We start from the raw sequence: 15,520 nt of genomic DNA on the forward strand, positions 1-15,520 counted from the left end.
GAGTAATGTTATAAAAGTAAGCTTGAACTTTCGATTATGTCAAATAGAACTTCTGATGCTGGAGCTCCCAAAGGATCTACAAAGCGAAAGTCCATCAATGGTCGCGAAAGTCAACCATTGATGTCCATCAAACAAAAAGTAGAATTGCTGCAAAAAATGCATAAAGCCATATCCTTTGTTTCTCTAACCATTCTGAAATCTGTTTATCAATTTCATGCTGCTCAGCGTCTGGGGTGGGGGGGAACGCCGCGGTGCGCAATGAATTGGAAGTTGATCTGTCAGCACCATCTTTATCTTCAGGGCACATGTTTTTTATTTTATTTGGCTTATAATTCCTTACTAAATGCAGTATTTCATCTCAATGTACTCTGTCTTTGATATGATTTAAATCAAATTCCTCGTCATTATAATTCGCTTCCGATAGTGAAGAAAGTAACACAGAGGTTATTGAAAATGAAAAAATTTCGATTGACAAATTAGTCGGTATTCTCAACACAGCAATTATAGGACTTGAACAGCGGAACTTTGTAACTGAACAAGAAATTATGTCTGTTTATAGAATTAAAGAGAAAGTATTATCACATAAAACAAAGCAACTTAAACAACTTACATTAAAAGAAATGTTTAATAAAGTAAACAAATAAATATTAAACTTTTTTTTGTAAATTTTGATATCCTTTAGATCATAATTGTTCTTTATTTCATACATTATGGTTTCATATTTTTAATTTTATAATTTCTGCATGCCATCTTGTCAGATTTAAAATGATGATCTATAATCCGGAAAAATCGATAACCTGTAATCGCCGAAGTCCCGACGAGTCTGGATTAACGACTTTTAACTGTATACGTTCTTACAGATATCAGATATCACAATAAATATTCTAGGCAGTATACATACGGCCTTGCCGCTTAGAGGGTTAAGTAAATAAAACTGCAACCCAAAAAAAAAAAAAAAAAAAGATGTTAGTAAAAGAGTTATGCACTTGCAACACATCTTGCTCCCTGTAAAAGAGAAGCTACCACATGTCTAGACACAATGACAGCAACTTCTCGGGACTATATGTATATGTGTGTATGTAAACAAGAATAATTAAATACACACATGCACATACTATTATGATAATACTGCCAAAATTGATGGCAGGTTCATAATGGAAAAGTATAAAAAAAAAGTATTTTTAACATAAGTTTTAAAATAAACATTAGTTTAAAGTAAAAAATGGTACTTAACGTATTATCCTGTCAACAATGAAACTACTGCTAAACAGTGCAATTTAGTGTCAGTTATGGATAATTCTAATGTGACAACACACTCATAATATCTGAAATTTTATTTGATATAACCCCAAATGATTCTTGATAAGCTACATTTTGGTTTTATGAAGAAGAATATAAATTAACTGTTATTGCTGTTTTTTTTTTTTTTTTTTTTTTGTTTTTTTTTTTTCATTTTGAAAAAAATGGTTAAAATTGGGACCTGCCTGCTATGGAACAGTAAGCAATGGTTTATTTACAAAGTCATAAAATTCCACCATAAAAAAAATGTATATTAATAGGCACAGTATGGTCAACTGAATATAGCTGATAAAACAGTAATAAGCTGGAAAAACTGCCTCTGAAAGTTTGTACTTGTAGCATTTTAAACAGAGCTTCAGGTAAAATCCGAGGGCTTAATAAAATAATAGAAATCCATAAAAGCTTTTTTATGAAGGACAAAAGCAAAGCATGTCGAATACTGACTGTTTATAAAATAAAAAGTTATCAGTTCCTTCAAAATTCTCTTGAAATAATTGGTGCAACTTTGGTGGATTTTCTGCCAACTTTCATGGTTCGATGACAGTGAAACTTCACGGTCAATGGGATAATAAGTAAGTACCAAAATTCATATTTAACATTTGAAAAGCATACAAAAAAATCCAATTAAAAAGATTTACATGAATTAGGTAATGTAGTAAAATAAATAAAAAATATTTCATAATGTCAGTTTTTTACTGTTTTACAATATTTTTAGACTTGTATTTTGTCAATGATTTTAAATCTTACTTACTGTACAAAAAAGACGTGAAACCATCAGGAAATTAAAACAAAATACTAAAAAATGCAGTATAAATTTGGAGAAGTTTAAACTCACATAAACATATTTGTCATATTTGAAGAATTAATTATATGATTTATTCCTTCATTTATTGTCAAAATAAGTTTTGACATTTTAAGACAGTTTGCTATATGTTCCAAAATTGATACAATGAGTACAAGTGCAAGAAAAACAAATGCAACTGGATTTTAATTGAAAAAAAAATCTGCATCCGATTTGATACATTGTACAATAGTTAAAATCAAAACCAAAAATTATTGTTTAATTAATTATTTCAAGGAATTTGAACTTTATTCTGCCTAGACAGTTATAAACATAGAGGAACTTTTTAAAGGAAAGCAATTTATTTTCTTATTACATATGAGAAAAAAATCATGCAGCCAGAAAGTAAGCCCACAGTGAAATAACAGGATCCTTTGAAGAAAGCTATAAATTAAAGAAAACTAATAAATAATGATACTTTAATTTAAAATAGGAATACTTTTTAAATTTATTTTTGTTCATTTTGAGAATAAAATTTTACCTTCAGAGTTAAGGCTTAGAGTTTATATTTTAAATTCAAAATGCATTTCCATAAACGATCAAAGGAAAAAAACTCACCACCGAGTTTAAGTACTGGATTCGATGTACTACTTAATAAAATATTTTGAGGCTTTAAATCCATATGAGAAATATTATGAGAACGTAGAACTTGAAGTGCTCTTGCTATAAGAGAAATATCATAATATATATAAACATGCTAAACAAAATTCATAGCAACAAATGCATGCAAATGATGAAATATATATATATATTTTTCATTTTTAGAATTACACAGATTTCAGTGTTTCTAACTATGTATTCTAGACATTACATAAGCAAATAATTATATATTATTTTATAATGTGAATACAACAGAGTCTGTCGCAAATAATACTGGTTATCACTTAAGTGAAAGCTTCTGTGCAACTGGAAAGATACTGATGTAGGATTAAAAAAGATCCAAGTTCCATCCAATATATATAGTACACTGATGAGCCAAAACATTATGACAATCCCCATATTTTCAATGAACTCATCTGGATGATGTGGAGGGCACCTGATTAAGTGAAAATGGTATTTAACTGCTGCTAGTGAAAGTAAAAAATCATTCTTTCACTTACTTTTGGAAGTGATGGGTAAAGCTGCTGATCTAAGCGATTCTGACAGAAGGCAGATTGCAATGACATGCACATGTGGAACAAGCCATCTCTGAAAGAGAATGACAGGTTGATTATTATGATCTGTCATTGTTAGTATTTATGAATAAATTCGTGAATAAATGATGGTGAAATCAGACGTAGAGGCCAAGGTGTTGGATGTCCGTATGTCATAAAAAAAGGACATCAAAGATTGTCCCATTTGCTACAACAAAACTGATGCTGGCTCTGGGACCCTTAGTTATGGTAGAACAGACCATGAAATCTACAGAGTATCTTAACATATAATGTAGATCAGTTGCACCCTTACATGGCGTGCGTCTTCCCAACTGGAAATGGAAACTTCCAGCAGGACATTGCCCCATGTCACAAGGCTCGAATTGTGTTAAAGCGATTCAAGGAGCGTAAGGATGAATTTCAATTAATTTCCTGGCCATCTAACTCACCAGATCTTAACCCAATAGGGGATGGGATGGACCATTTGGGATGTCATAGAGCAGCAGCTCAAAGTTCAAATTTCACTAAGTTAGAATATCTCAACTGTGCATGATAACTGCTTGGGCATTAGGTACAACCTGTCTCCAATTACTACCAAAAACTTGTGGCATCCATGCCAAGGTGAGTTGCAGATGTTTTGCAAGCCAAAGGCTGCACAACCTGTTACCGAGTAGGTGGTCATAATGTTTTGGCTCTTCAATGTTTGTATGATTTGTATATATATATAGAGAGAGAGAGAGAGAGAGAGAGAGAAAAGAGAGATAGTATATGTCTATAACAGTACTATCATTTTACAAAATTCATAAAATAATAAAAATAACACATTCATTACCCAGTTGTTGGAGAAAACGGTGTGCAGCAGATTCTGGTAACCGTTTCTTAGATCGAATAAAACGAGATAAATCACCTCCACTGCAATATTCCAGAATTAGATATATATAAGTGCTATCCCACTGAAAAGGAAAATAAAGGTAAATAAATACATTCATGCTATATAAGCACTGATCATCAGAATAGTGGACTCAAACTGAATGCAGACTGAATGCACAATCTAAAGGCAGCTAATGAACCTTTCTTTTTTTAAAACCAAAATGAAAACACTTATAACAAAATTTTAAATTTTAATTACTAATTATTTATCCAAACACATATGTAAACAGTAATAATTATGATGCAAAGGGAAAAAATTCAAATTTCTGTTTATTTCTGTCCAAAATTTCTGTTGATTCAATTGGTTGTAATTCAAATATTGGCAGCTAAATATTAAATTTTCAGAATGACATTTATTTCAAATAATTCTCAATATTTTTTACTCATGCAACCCTTTCACATCATTGATAGATGATCCCCACCCACACACACACACTTTCCAAAACTAGAAAAAGAATCATACACATTTGTTTAAATTTCAATTATTTTTTTAATGTATTTTATAAAATAAACAAGAAAAATATATAGAAAATGTTGATAAATACCAAAACTTCAATAAAAGTAGTTTTTTTAAACTCATAAACTAAAATGAAATACTTAACAGGTAAAGAAAAGGCTGACTTCATTCCCTCCCTGAAACTACGGAATTTCTCCTTGGTTGAGAATCCCTTTTCTAATGCACTGAATCAGCCACTAAATAACTTACTTTAAAAAAATCTTTCCAAAAGGAACAAAAATTGAGACTAAATAATGGCAACATGTTATCCTTTTCCTTTATTTACTATTTTATTTTACTATATTATTTTACTATTTTATTATACTGACAAAAATACATATATTTGTGTGTAAATAATTATAAACTTCCTTTTTTATTACAATTTTTGGCTACAACATTTCAGTGCATTTCAATGTAATAATGCTTGTAAACTTGGAGAAAAATTATACTTTTTTATAAATTGTACACGTTCATTGGTCAGTTTGGTTCTTTATTATACTTATTCATTTTCAACTGTGGGAAAAAACTGTTCATATAAAATATATTCCCAATAAGCAATTATTCTTATTGCAAAAATTTTTTCTTGGAAAAAAATCACACTTTTCCTTCAACTTTTATTTATTATTTTTATTTTTACTTATTTATTTTTTATTTTATTTATTTATTTATTTTTAACCACGGCTTGCCATTGTGTACTCATTCAAAGACCATCAACGCTTCTGAATTTTAGAATGTGGAATGAGTGTGAGTAAGCTAGCTTAAAATTAATGATCACCGTTCCCTTTGACAACTAATTGTAACATTAGGAGAAATACAATTCTGTTAACTTATTCCCCTTCCCCTCTAAAGTAGCAGCATGCTCAAGGTAACCTTTGGCGAAATATTGACGAAAGAGTGACATCTGTTGCAAGCCAGTTCGAGATAAGAATCTATCCTTTTATGGTATTGAGATTTTATGCATAGTCAAATTTTTTATTTTTAAAATTATATAAGATAAAGTGAAATTTTTGAAAAATTCATCATTTTCAGGAAATTGTCTAAATAATATCAGGCATGTCAATAAAATGTTTTAAATATCAAGCGTAAGACAAATAAAAAGGTTTTTTTTATGACAAAAAGCTGACAAGGCAATTTTTTTTTCAAATGCTAATGTTGGGCCACTAAAATGCCTTCAGTGGGCCACGGGCTGAAGACCCCTATTTTAGATGTATAATCTTTAAAAACCTTATGAATTAAAAAGCAGTTGTACTATGTAATGCTATTACCTTGTGCTATCTGTAAATTCATCAAATTAGAAGAAAAAGCATGAACATCTGTTAATATTGTTATATAACTGTTCTCTTATATTTTAACTCTTTTTTTTTAATCCATCAGATCACAGTACTTTGAGACAATTGTAGATCATTTATTGCAGCAATAATTTCAGTCTTGTTCCTAAAATCATTAAAAAATATATCTGACATTTCCAAGAAACTGTCTTTTATAAATTCCCCCATCAGAAAATGAGGTACTTATTTATTTATTTATAAAATATGGCTTACTCTGAATGATATAATAGATACCTGCACATAATTTCAGCATGGTTTTTTTTTTTTTAAGATATTTTGTTCAGCTCTTTCTTAATTGAGTCTTAAGATCTAATTTTATTTTTCCTTAAGTTTTAGTACAAAATCTGTTTGAAATTTCTTATGTAAAATTAAAAGTCTTCTCTCCAAATTATCCTTTTTAGTAAATAACTATTACAGGGGTATTTCATATTAACCTTCTAACACCAGGCCAGAATTCTCATAATACAGCCTTCAAACTGGCATGATTCAAAACACTTTTTTCCCTCTCCTTGACTTTTCCCTAATGAGAAAAGTCGTTAGAGTGTCATTTGGGTAAAATCCTAGTACAATCAAAAGTCTTTAATCTGGATGTCCATAATCCCGACCTCAAAGGTAGAAACTTTCTGCACATGCGTCAACGCATAATGGGTTAACGCATGCACATAATAACTTTATGCATGCGCATATGCATCTACGCATGGGCATAATGCATTTATGCATGCGCATAATGCGTTTACGCATGCGCGTTTAATGTATAATGGATGGTATAAGCTAAGCTAAAATTATCTAATTATCTATTTCAGTTAATGTTGCAGATTGCGTTGCTCCTTAAAATGTTTATCTTTTGACAAATAGATAAAAAAAAATTTGTAATCAAATCTGTATCTTCAAATTTCTGTTTATTTCTGTCCGAAATTTCTATTGATTCTGTCGGTTGTAATTCAAATATTGGCAGCTAAATATTAAATTTTCAGAATGGCATTTATTTGAAATAATTCTCAATACTTTTTTTACCCATGCAACCCTTTCACATCATTGCTAGATGACCATTGCTTTCACACCACTGCTACACATTCTTGGCCTTTCAATAAGTTTTGCAGAAATTAATTAGGAGCACTTGTAAGTTTTCTAGGGTGTTACTCACATTGGTTTTTAATGGTAATAAAAATACAGTCAAAAGTCATTAATCCGCACTTGTTGGGACTTCGGCGATTCCGGATTATGAATTTTTCCAGATTATAGATCATCATATTAAATCTGGTAAGATGGCATGCAGAAATTATAAAATTAAAAATATGAAACCGTAATTCATGAAATAAAGAACAATTATGATCTAAAGGGTATCAAAATTTACAAAAAAAAACTTAATATTTATTTGTTTACTTTATTAAACATTTCTTTCACTGTAAGTTGTTTAAGTTGCTTCGTTTTATGTGATAATACTTTCTCCTTAATTCTATAAACAGGCATAATTTCTTGTTCAGTTACAAAGTTCTGCTGTTCAAGTCCTATAATTGCTGTGTCGAGAATACCGACTAATTTGTCAATCAAAATTTTTTCATTTTCAATAACCTCTGTGTCACTTTCTTCACTATCGGAAGCGAATTATAACGACGAGGAATTTGATTTAAATCATATTAAAGATGGAGTACATCGAGATGAAATACTACATTTAGTAAGGAATTATAAACCTAATAAAATAAAAACTTGTGTGCCCTGAAGATAAGGATAATGCTGACAGATCAACTTCCAGTTCATTGTGTGCCACGATGTCCCCCCCCCCCCGCCGCAGAGCAGCGTGAAATTCATAAACTGATTTCAGAATGGTTAGAGAAACAAAGGATATACCTTCATCCATTTTTTTGCAGCAATTCCACTTTTTGTTTTATGGACTTCGAAACATACTTTCGCTTTGTAGATCCTTTACATATTAGTAAATGTATATCAAGAATTCTATTTGACATAATCGAAAGTTCAAGCTTACTTTTATAAAATTGCTCTAACAGTCTTCAAAAAATAATAAGTCGGATCCAATTCGAAGCTTAAGGAACAACACAATCTGCAACATTAACTGAATTAGATAATTTTAGCTTAGCTTATACCCTCTGTTATACATGAAACGGGCATGCGTAAACATATTATGCGCATGTGCACACACATATTCGCAGCCGTAAAGGTCTTACGCGCATGCTTAAATGCCTATGCGCATTCATCAATGCTACGCATGCGCAGAAAGTTTGTAGCTTTGAGGTCCGGATTATAGATCATTCCGGATTATGGGTGTCCGAATTAACGACTTTTGACTGTAATGTCAAATTGAACTTAAAATCATTAAAATCTTAGACTTTTCTTTAAATTTTCGCAATTTTGGAGTCATAATAATGTTAATTTAGAAGAAATGCATTTGTGGCCTGTATAAAATTGCTTTGGTAGCCATTAGTTTCAGACCAAAATGCCCTGAAAACGTTAAAAAACATAATAAAAGAAACCTAACTATGAAATGTTCACAGGCACACATAAAAAAGGGGGAGAATATCTATTTATAAGACAGTCTTAAAAAAAAAGAGAATTTATCTATTTATAAGCTATCCTTATGTACAACATTAGTTCAATATGTTAAAGATAAAAAGATAATTCAGGAATATTTTACATTACATCAAATAACCACTGTTCGTTATCAGAAAATACTGAGATCATTATGTACGCTCAGTGGTGTCTTACATAATGAAAACAGTACACAATGAGCATCTGGCATAACAAGTACCTTAACTCAGTATTCCCCCACTTTTTTAATCACAGTGGACCAGTCAATGTTTGACAATTTTACTGCGGTCCAGTTGAGGGGGAAGTTGATTGTTTATATTTTAGATTGTTTTGATTTATTAATTTTAAATCAATTGTATTTAAACATGCTTTCAAAATAAAATACAGTTACACCAAAAAATAAATATAAATTGATTTAACATTTTAACTTACTAGAACGTTAAATCAATGAGAACCCTAAGTTACAGTTATAATGTTACAGTTTATGATGATTTATATTTACAGTTATGATGATTGATTTTTTTATTAAAACTAACTGAAAGAGAAAACAGTTGCAGTGGTTTTCTTTTTTTTTACTTTTTAAAACATTAAAAAAATTTTGTCACTACCTTCGAAGCCCCTTATTTTTAAATAAATAAAATTTTAATGAAACACAAATGTTTTTAATTTGGGGTATAAACCTAGGAATTTAAATTCAGTTTAAAGGAAATGGGCAGCCCGCAGTCAGGTACCATTTATCCATGGACCGGGGGTTAGGGACCACTGCCTTAACTGATCAAAAACACATCTCAAATATGAACGGCATGCATGATGAAATTTAGCTCCTCTGGGGAAAAATAAATAAAATTTTAATAAAAAAAAAGATGGAAAAGTTTGCCCTGACACATATTCATGAAAAACAAACTAAAGTCAAAATACTACTAAGTTTAAAATGTAAGACATCCAGTATAAAGAATAATCTAATTTCCAGACCACACCACAGCAACTGTTTTCACAAGTGAGATTACTATCACTTGCAACTACCCACTGGGACAATTTTTGTCTCACAAGTCTGGGATCTAAAAGCACAAGTTCAATGGTGGATGGCAAGCATTCACCTAAAAAGAAACTGAAGCACAGGTACATGTCAAACATCAACCATCTCTCGACTTTGACCAAGGAGAGACAAACTCTCAAGGACAACTTTCAATATCTGACAATGCAATGTTGCCACAACCAAGAGGCTGACAAGATAGTACCAATAGGGTCCCTGCTGAGACAGAACCTACCATTGAATAAACGATGGTTCTAGTCCTGTAAAGACAAATTTCACCAGAAGTTGAGACTGTTTAGGTACAGACCTAGCCAGAATGCCAGGATTGCTCCAGTTAGCAGAGAAGCGTACCACTTAAGAGGTTACTCGAGGGCAGGAGAGATGATGCTAAAAAAAGGAGGGCCGCAACCTCAGAATAATAATGAAATATATATACATCTGACCCATAAAATAAGTCTCAAGACATCAATCTGCAGTGTACTGAAGGGCTGAAAATGTGGTTTTCTTTTGTTGGCATAGCAGAGGGAAAAGAAAAAACTATTACATTCCAAGTAACCTAAATTAACATAGCAAATTGTACTCTCCTTCCTTACTTTAAGCAACTTTTTATTTTGTTTCATCTATTATTAATCTTATCAAAATGACAGTTTTAGTAAATGGTAATGTCTCTATTTCACTCTTTCTCCAAATCTGTCAATCAGCCAATGAATATCAGAATTTTGCATGTACAGAAATGCAGTAAAAAGTAACTTCTTAAAAACCAATGCTAAAATAAGATCATCCAAAAATGCTAGAAATGTCTTAATATAAAATCTGATATAAGGGAATTTGAAAAATCATGAGAGGACATGTGTGCTTACACATGGTGACCCAAAAGTCCATATAACATTTGAAACTTCAATAATTCTCAGTACTGCAGAGCAATTTGGCACTGCTCTCCATACATACATTGATCTGTATTAACCTAAAAAAGGTCAGGGAATTGCATATACTATTAACTTTATGGAATGTGCATTTATACTTTTTCTACTAGTAGGAAAAATGCCATATTTCTGAAAAATGCAATCGTTTCTTTTTCCTTAGCAGCCAAACTCCAGAATGGCACTATGACTTATTGCCAGGAGGAAAAACTCCACAAATTAATCAAAACGAACAGAAGCCACAAATGTGACACCTCAATTAAAAAAACCATATGCATTACCAACACCACTGAAATTGATGGTGGCTTTACATGATGAAAGCAGTAGGTTGTCAAATAAATAGATTTTCATAAGATTCTAGATTGCCTATTTTGGCAAATTGTGTTGCCCAGAGATTCTTATGAGGATTGGATGGATAATGCAAGAGTACCTGGAATTCTGCAACATGAGCTAAAAAGACATGCCTGACGTAATAAAATAATTAAAAGAAAACATGTTTTGATTAGAAAGCCTAGGAACTTTCCAGTTGATCCAATATAATTTGGGTACTATTCGGTTTTGAGGGTCGCAAAAAATCGCCAAACTATTGTTGATGCCAATGCTGCCAAAAATAATTGCGGCAATCCTAATGCAAGAAAGGAAGTATAATAGTAAATAACTATCTAAGATTGATATTTTAATTTAGATGAAAGATTAATTTCATATAATACTTTTTTATTTTTATTATTTATATAAAAAAGACTAAACATGACTGAATGGAAACATAAGAGTAAATATCTACAGTACAAAGTCTTTAATCCGGACGTCCATAATCCAGAATGATCTATAATCCAGACCTCAAAGCTACAAACTTTCTACGCATATGCATTTACACATGCGCATAATACGTCTACGCATGCGCGTTTAATGTATAACGGACGGTATAAGCTAGGCTAAAATTATCTAATTATCTATTTCAATTAATGTTGCAGATTACATTGTTCCTTAATCTTTGAATTGGATCCGGCTTTTCTTTTTTGCAAACTGTTAGAGCAATTTTATAAAAAGTAAGCTTGAACTTTCGATTATGTCAAAAAGAGCTTCTGATTCTGGAGCTGCCAAAGGATCTACAAAGCGAAAGAATGTTTCGATGTCCATCAAACAAAAAGTGGAATTGCTGCAAAAATGGATAAAGGCATGAAGAAAGTGACAAAGAGGTTAGTGAAAAAGAAAAAATTTCGATTGACAAGTTAGTCGGTATTCTCGGCACAGCAATTACAGGACTTGAACAGCGGAACTTTGCAACTGAACAAGAAATTATGTCTGTTTATAGAATTAAAGAAAAAGTATTAGCACATAAAAACGAAGCAACTTAAACAACTTACATTAAAAGAAATGTTTAATAAAGTAAACAAATAAATATTAAGCTTTTTTTTTTTGATACCCTTTAGATCATAATTGCTCTACATTTCATAAATTATGGTTTCATATTTCTAATTTTATAATTTCTGCATGCCATCCTACGAGATTTAAATTGATGATCTATAATCCGGAAAAAACCCTTATCTGGAATCACCGAAGTCCTAACGAGTCCGGATTAAAGACTTTGTACTTTATTTCAAATCATTATTATAATTTATATAAAAATTGCTAAATATAACTGAATGGATGCCTGCATCACTATTCCGCTACCGAGTTATCGCTAAAGCATAATTTAATTTCATTGGTTGTTCAAACATAATGTTCTTTAATGAACGATGCTTTTTCTTTGAAAAAATTCTCGGTAAAGAGAAGAATGACCCACTTATTTGTTTGCCGCTTTTTACAAGGGTAAAAACAATTGGATGTTTGTCAATTTTCTTTTAAATGAAAATAGGTCGATGTGTACATAGATAAAGTCAAGGGTGTGCCCAGTGCCATTTTTGTGCAATTCTGGGATTTTTTTTTTAAGCAAAAACAGGTCGATGGATACTAAGTATGCGCAGTTCTTAAAAACGCGTCAAGCAGTGGGTTATTCGGCACTTTACCTAAAATTCTATTGCAGACTTTTCATCATGGGCAATTCCCAAATTGTTAAATCCATAGGATAGCAAAAAAGGATTTAAAAATTAAACTAATATTTCTATGACATCTTAAGAAATATAGAACTATATAAACTGGAACAGCTTTAGTATTGGTCCTTTTGGCGATTTTTTTATTTGGCGACAAATTTCGATCGCCAAGGTAGACCCGGTTTTGAAGATCGGAAAAAAATGGCGGATTGTCAACAAAACCCGATCTAGACTAAATAACAATCCTAAAAAATAAGCTCTTAATCGGAATAAACAGTCTTTCTCTAATTTTCAATATTTCTAGTACTGCTATGATAAATTCTTGAAACACTACTGTAAATGAATTTATGACAATTATTATGTTATGAGTAATAAAATTTACAAAATGTTAATATTTTTAATTACAAAATATAATGTATTAAACATTAATATTTTAAGTAGCTAGTTCATATTTATGTTTTATTATATTAGTACTTAGCTAATATTTTAAATTTACAAAAGGTCAATTTTTATGTTTATGAATAATGAAATTTACAAAAGGTTAATAAATGCATTTCAAACTAGTATATGTTACTTTAGTTTCTTAGATTCTGTTATTAAAAGAAAAAAAAAATATTTCAAAGTGAAGGAAATCAAATTCAATTATAATGGGCAAGTTTTGTACCAGTGTTAGAAATATTTTTTATGATTAAATATTGTAAATGGTAAAAATATTAAGAAATGTGTATTTTTTAATCCCTCAATTTATTACAAGTAATTTATGATCATAATTTAAAAGCTAAAATTAAATTATCATAATGAGTAAATTTTGTACCAATGGTAATAATACAACAATCATCGTAAATGATGATTTCTGTGAAAAATTCGAACAGTCATTGGAATCCACTAGTGGTGGAGTGATAGCCACCGAACAGTGGTAGTTCAGACTGGCTATATGAGAGTTTTAGTAGTTTTTCGTAGATGTAATGTGAATCTGAGCCAGTTTCTCTTAAAAAAGTACTTTATGAAGGCATCCTTCTTCTGCTAGGCAGCATATGTACTTATTTTCTATTCATAATTCTCTCTTATTTTCTTATTTCTTAATTCTAAATCTTACTTCTGAAGAGAAGAAGTGTTGCATCTATAGGTAAAAAAATATGGTCAATATGTTTGCAAAATCCTGTCAGTTTTGGAAAGCATTTAAATAAACTAAATAATTTGTATGTGATGCAAACAAAAATGCATTACACTATCTCATGTACTGAATAATTAATCAGGGAACAAAGTATATTGTAATGTTCCTTTATTTTGTAACCAGAGTTATTTTATTCTTGGGATCTTTACTGTCAATTTCCTCCATCCGTTTTCTCACCAGAATCCAAATGAAGTTTTTATTTTGTAAAACAAACCGTGTTTTGCCTTTTGAGGCCATATTAATAGGTTGCTAGATAAGAAAAGATTTGTAGTCTTCAGCCTTGCATTATAATTGCTGATAGTTGAATTCCATGCCAGTTAAGTTTTTAACCAACTTTGCATTAAATTGATTTGTGCAGCCTTTGGGCTACAAATTTATTTGAATTTAAATTTTACATTTGAACTTAATTGTTATCATAAGTTATCTTGCCACAAGTGGTTGACCGAGTCGTAAGTACAAAGTGTGCCTTCTGTTCTGTACATCTAAACTTTATAATAGAATAAAAATAAACTTTATAAAAGAATAAAAGTATATCTTAACTAAACTATATCTTACTAACTTACTATATCTTAACTAACTACATCTTAACTAAACTTATATCTAACTTAAATAAGAATATATCTAAACTTTATGATAATAACATTTAAAGACATTGAAATCAGTATCTAAGTGCTTGCCATGTAGTCAAATTTTTATATATAAATTGTACTCTTACTTTTTATTATAGAGTTTTTATTACAAAAAATTCAGATTTCTGTTAGATAAAATGTTTGAGTAATGTAGAAAATTTGCATAAAATTTAAAATAAAAAGTCGACTGTTATGTCAACATACTATTAATGAAAGTAATAATACTCAGTGAAGGTTATTCATATACAGCTGTTAGGTTGTAAGATTTACAAAATTTGAGAACTCTAAATTATAAGCAATATATTCCATAATCTAAGCAACATTATATTTTTTATAGTCAGACAAATTATGAAAATGTTATAAAAGCAATAATGAAACCTGATTTGAACCTATGAATTCATGCAATTACACATCCCTATAGTTCTAATATGAGGTATACAAGTATTTTTAGACCATGGTAATTTTGATCTCCTTAGCAAAGGAAACACCAAGAGTTTACCTCATGCTACTGAAAATGTGTTTTTTCCCTTGAGGAGGGGGGTGGCGTTTATAATAATATGCAGAGTTGACATATGAAAAAATGTCAAGACTCATGTGATGTAATATTAAAAGCACCAGTTTAACTATAAAAAAATTTGGCTTTTTAAAAAATATTTTAAATGTTGTGCTTTCCTAACACAAAAGTAACTTTAAGAAAAACACACAATTTATCCCTCCTGCCATCAAAGCTCTGATACCTATCAAATTCGTTAGAGTTACGTGGACAGAAATGGCGGCATGTTTGAAGCTCAGTATTTAGGGTTACCAAGGTTATCATAATTTTTCATTTATCGCTCCAAAATGTCGCCAAACAAATTTCTCGCCAAAAAGGACTAATACTAAAGCTGTGCCTATAAACTTATGTAATCTGAAATTAGCACGTACGCTAGATTTGGCATGCTGTTAAATGGGCAAGGTTTGCTAGATTTGGCGCTTTTGCACATACATTTTCGCTGCAATTTTTTTACGATCCTCAAAACGGAATAGTACCATAATTTGCAACAGAAGCATCTATTATTTTGAAAAATTAGAAGGAGATGCATCCATAACATACATTTTGCTACGAGACTCATGCCCTAATAATAGGAGAGGATAAAGTGCAGAATCATCCACTTATTTGTTTG

The 15,520-nt window shown here is 30.7% G+C and overlaps 1 protein-coding gene across 2 annotated transcripts in view; it reads right to left on the bottom strand.

Annotated features, from left to right (window-relative positions):
• The window catches only part of Aduk (unc-51 like kinase 3 homolog Aduk), a 68,291-nt gene that overhangs the window by 51,799 nt on the left and 972 nt on the right, over positions 1–15,520 (bottom strand). For both annotated transcript variants that reach the window (XM_085814757.1, XM_085814755.1), the window contains 2 exons: positions 4,106–4,226; positions 2,699–2,803 (listed from right to left, as the gene is read on the bottom strand). In XM_085814757.1, the coding sequence (XP_085670883.1) occupies positions 2,699–2,803; positions 4,106–4,226 (226 nt within the window). The remainder of the gene's footprint in view (positions 1–2,698; positions 2,804–4,105; positions 4,227–15,520) is intronic.

This window comes from Stegodyphus dumicola, chromosome 4 (genome assembly GCF_044657685.1).
Source record: "Stegodyphus dumicola isolate Sdum_Otavi_A_Nest chromosome 4, ASM4465768v1".
NCBI classification, from domain to species: Eukaryota; Metazoa; Arthropoda; class Arachnida; order Araneae; family Eresidae; genus Stegodyphus; species Stegodyphus dumicola.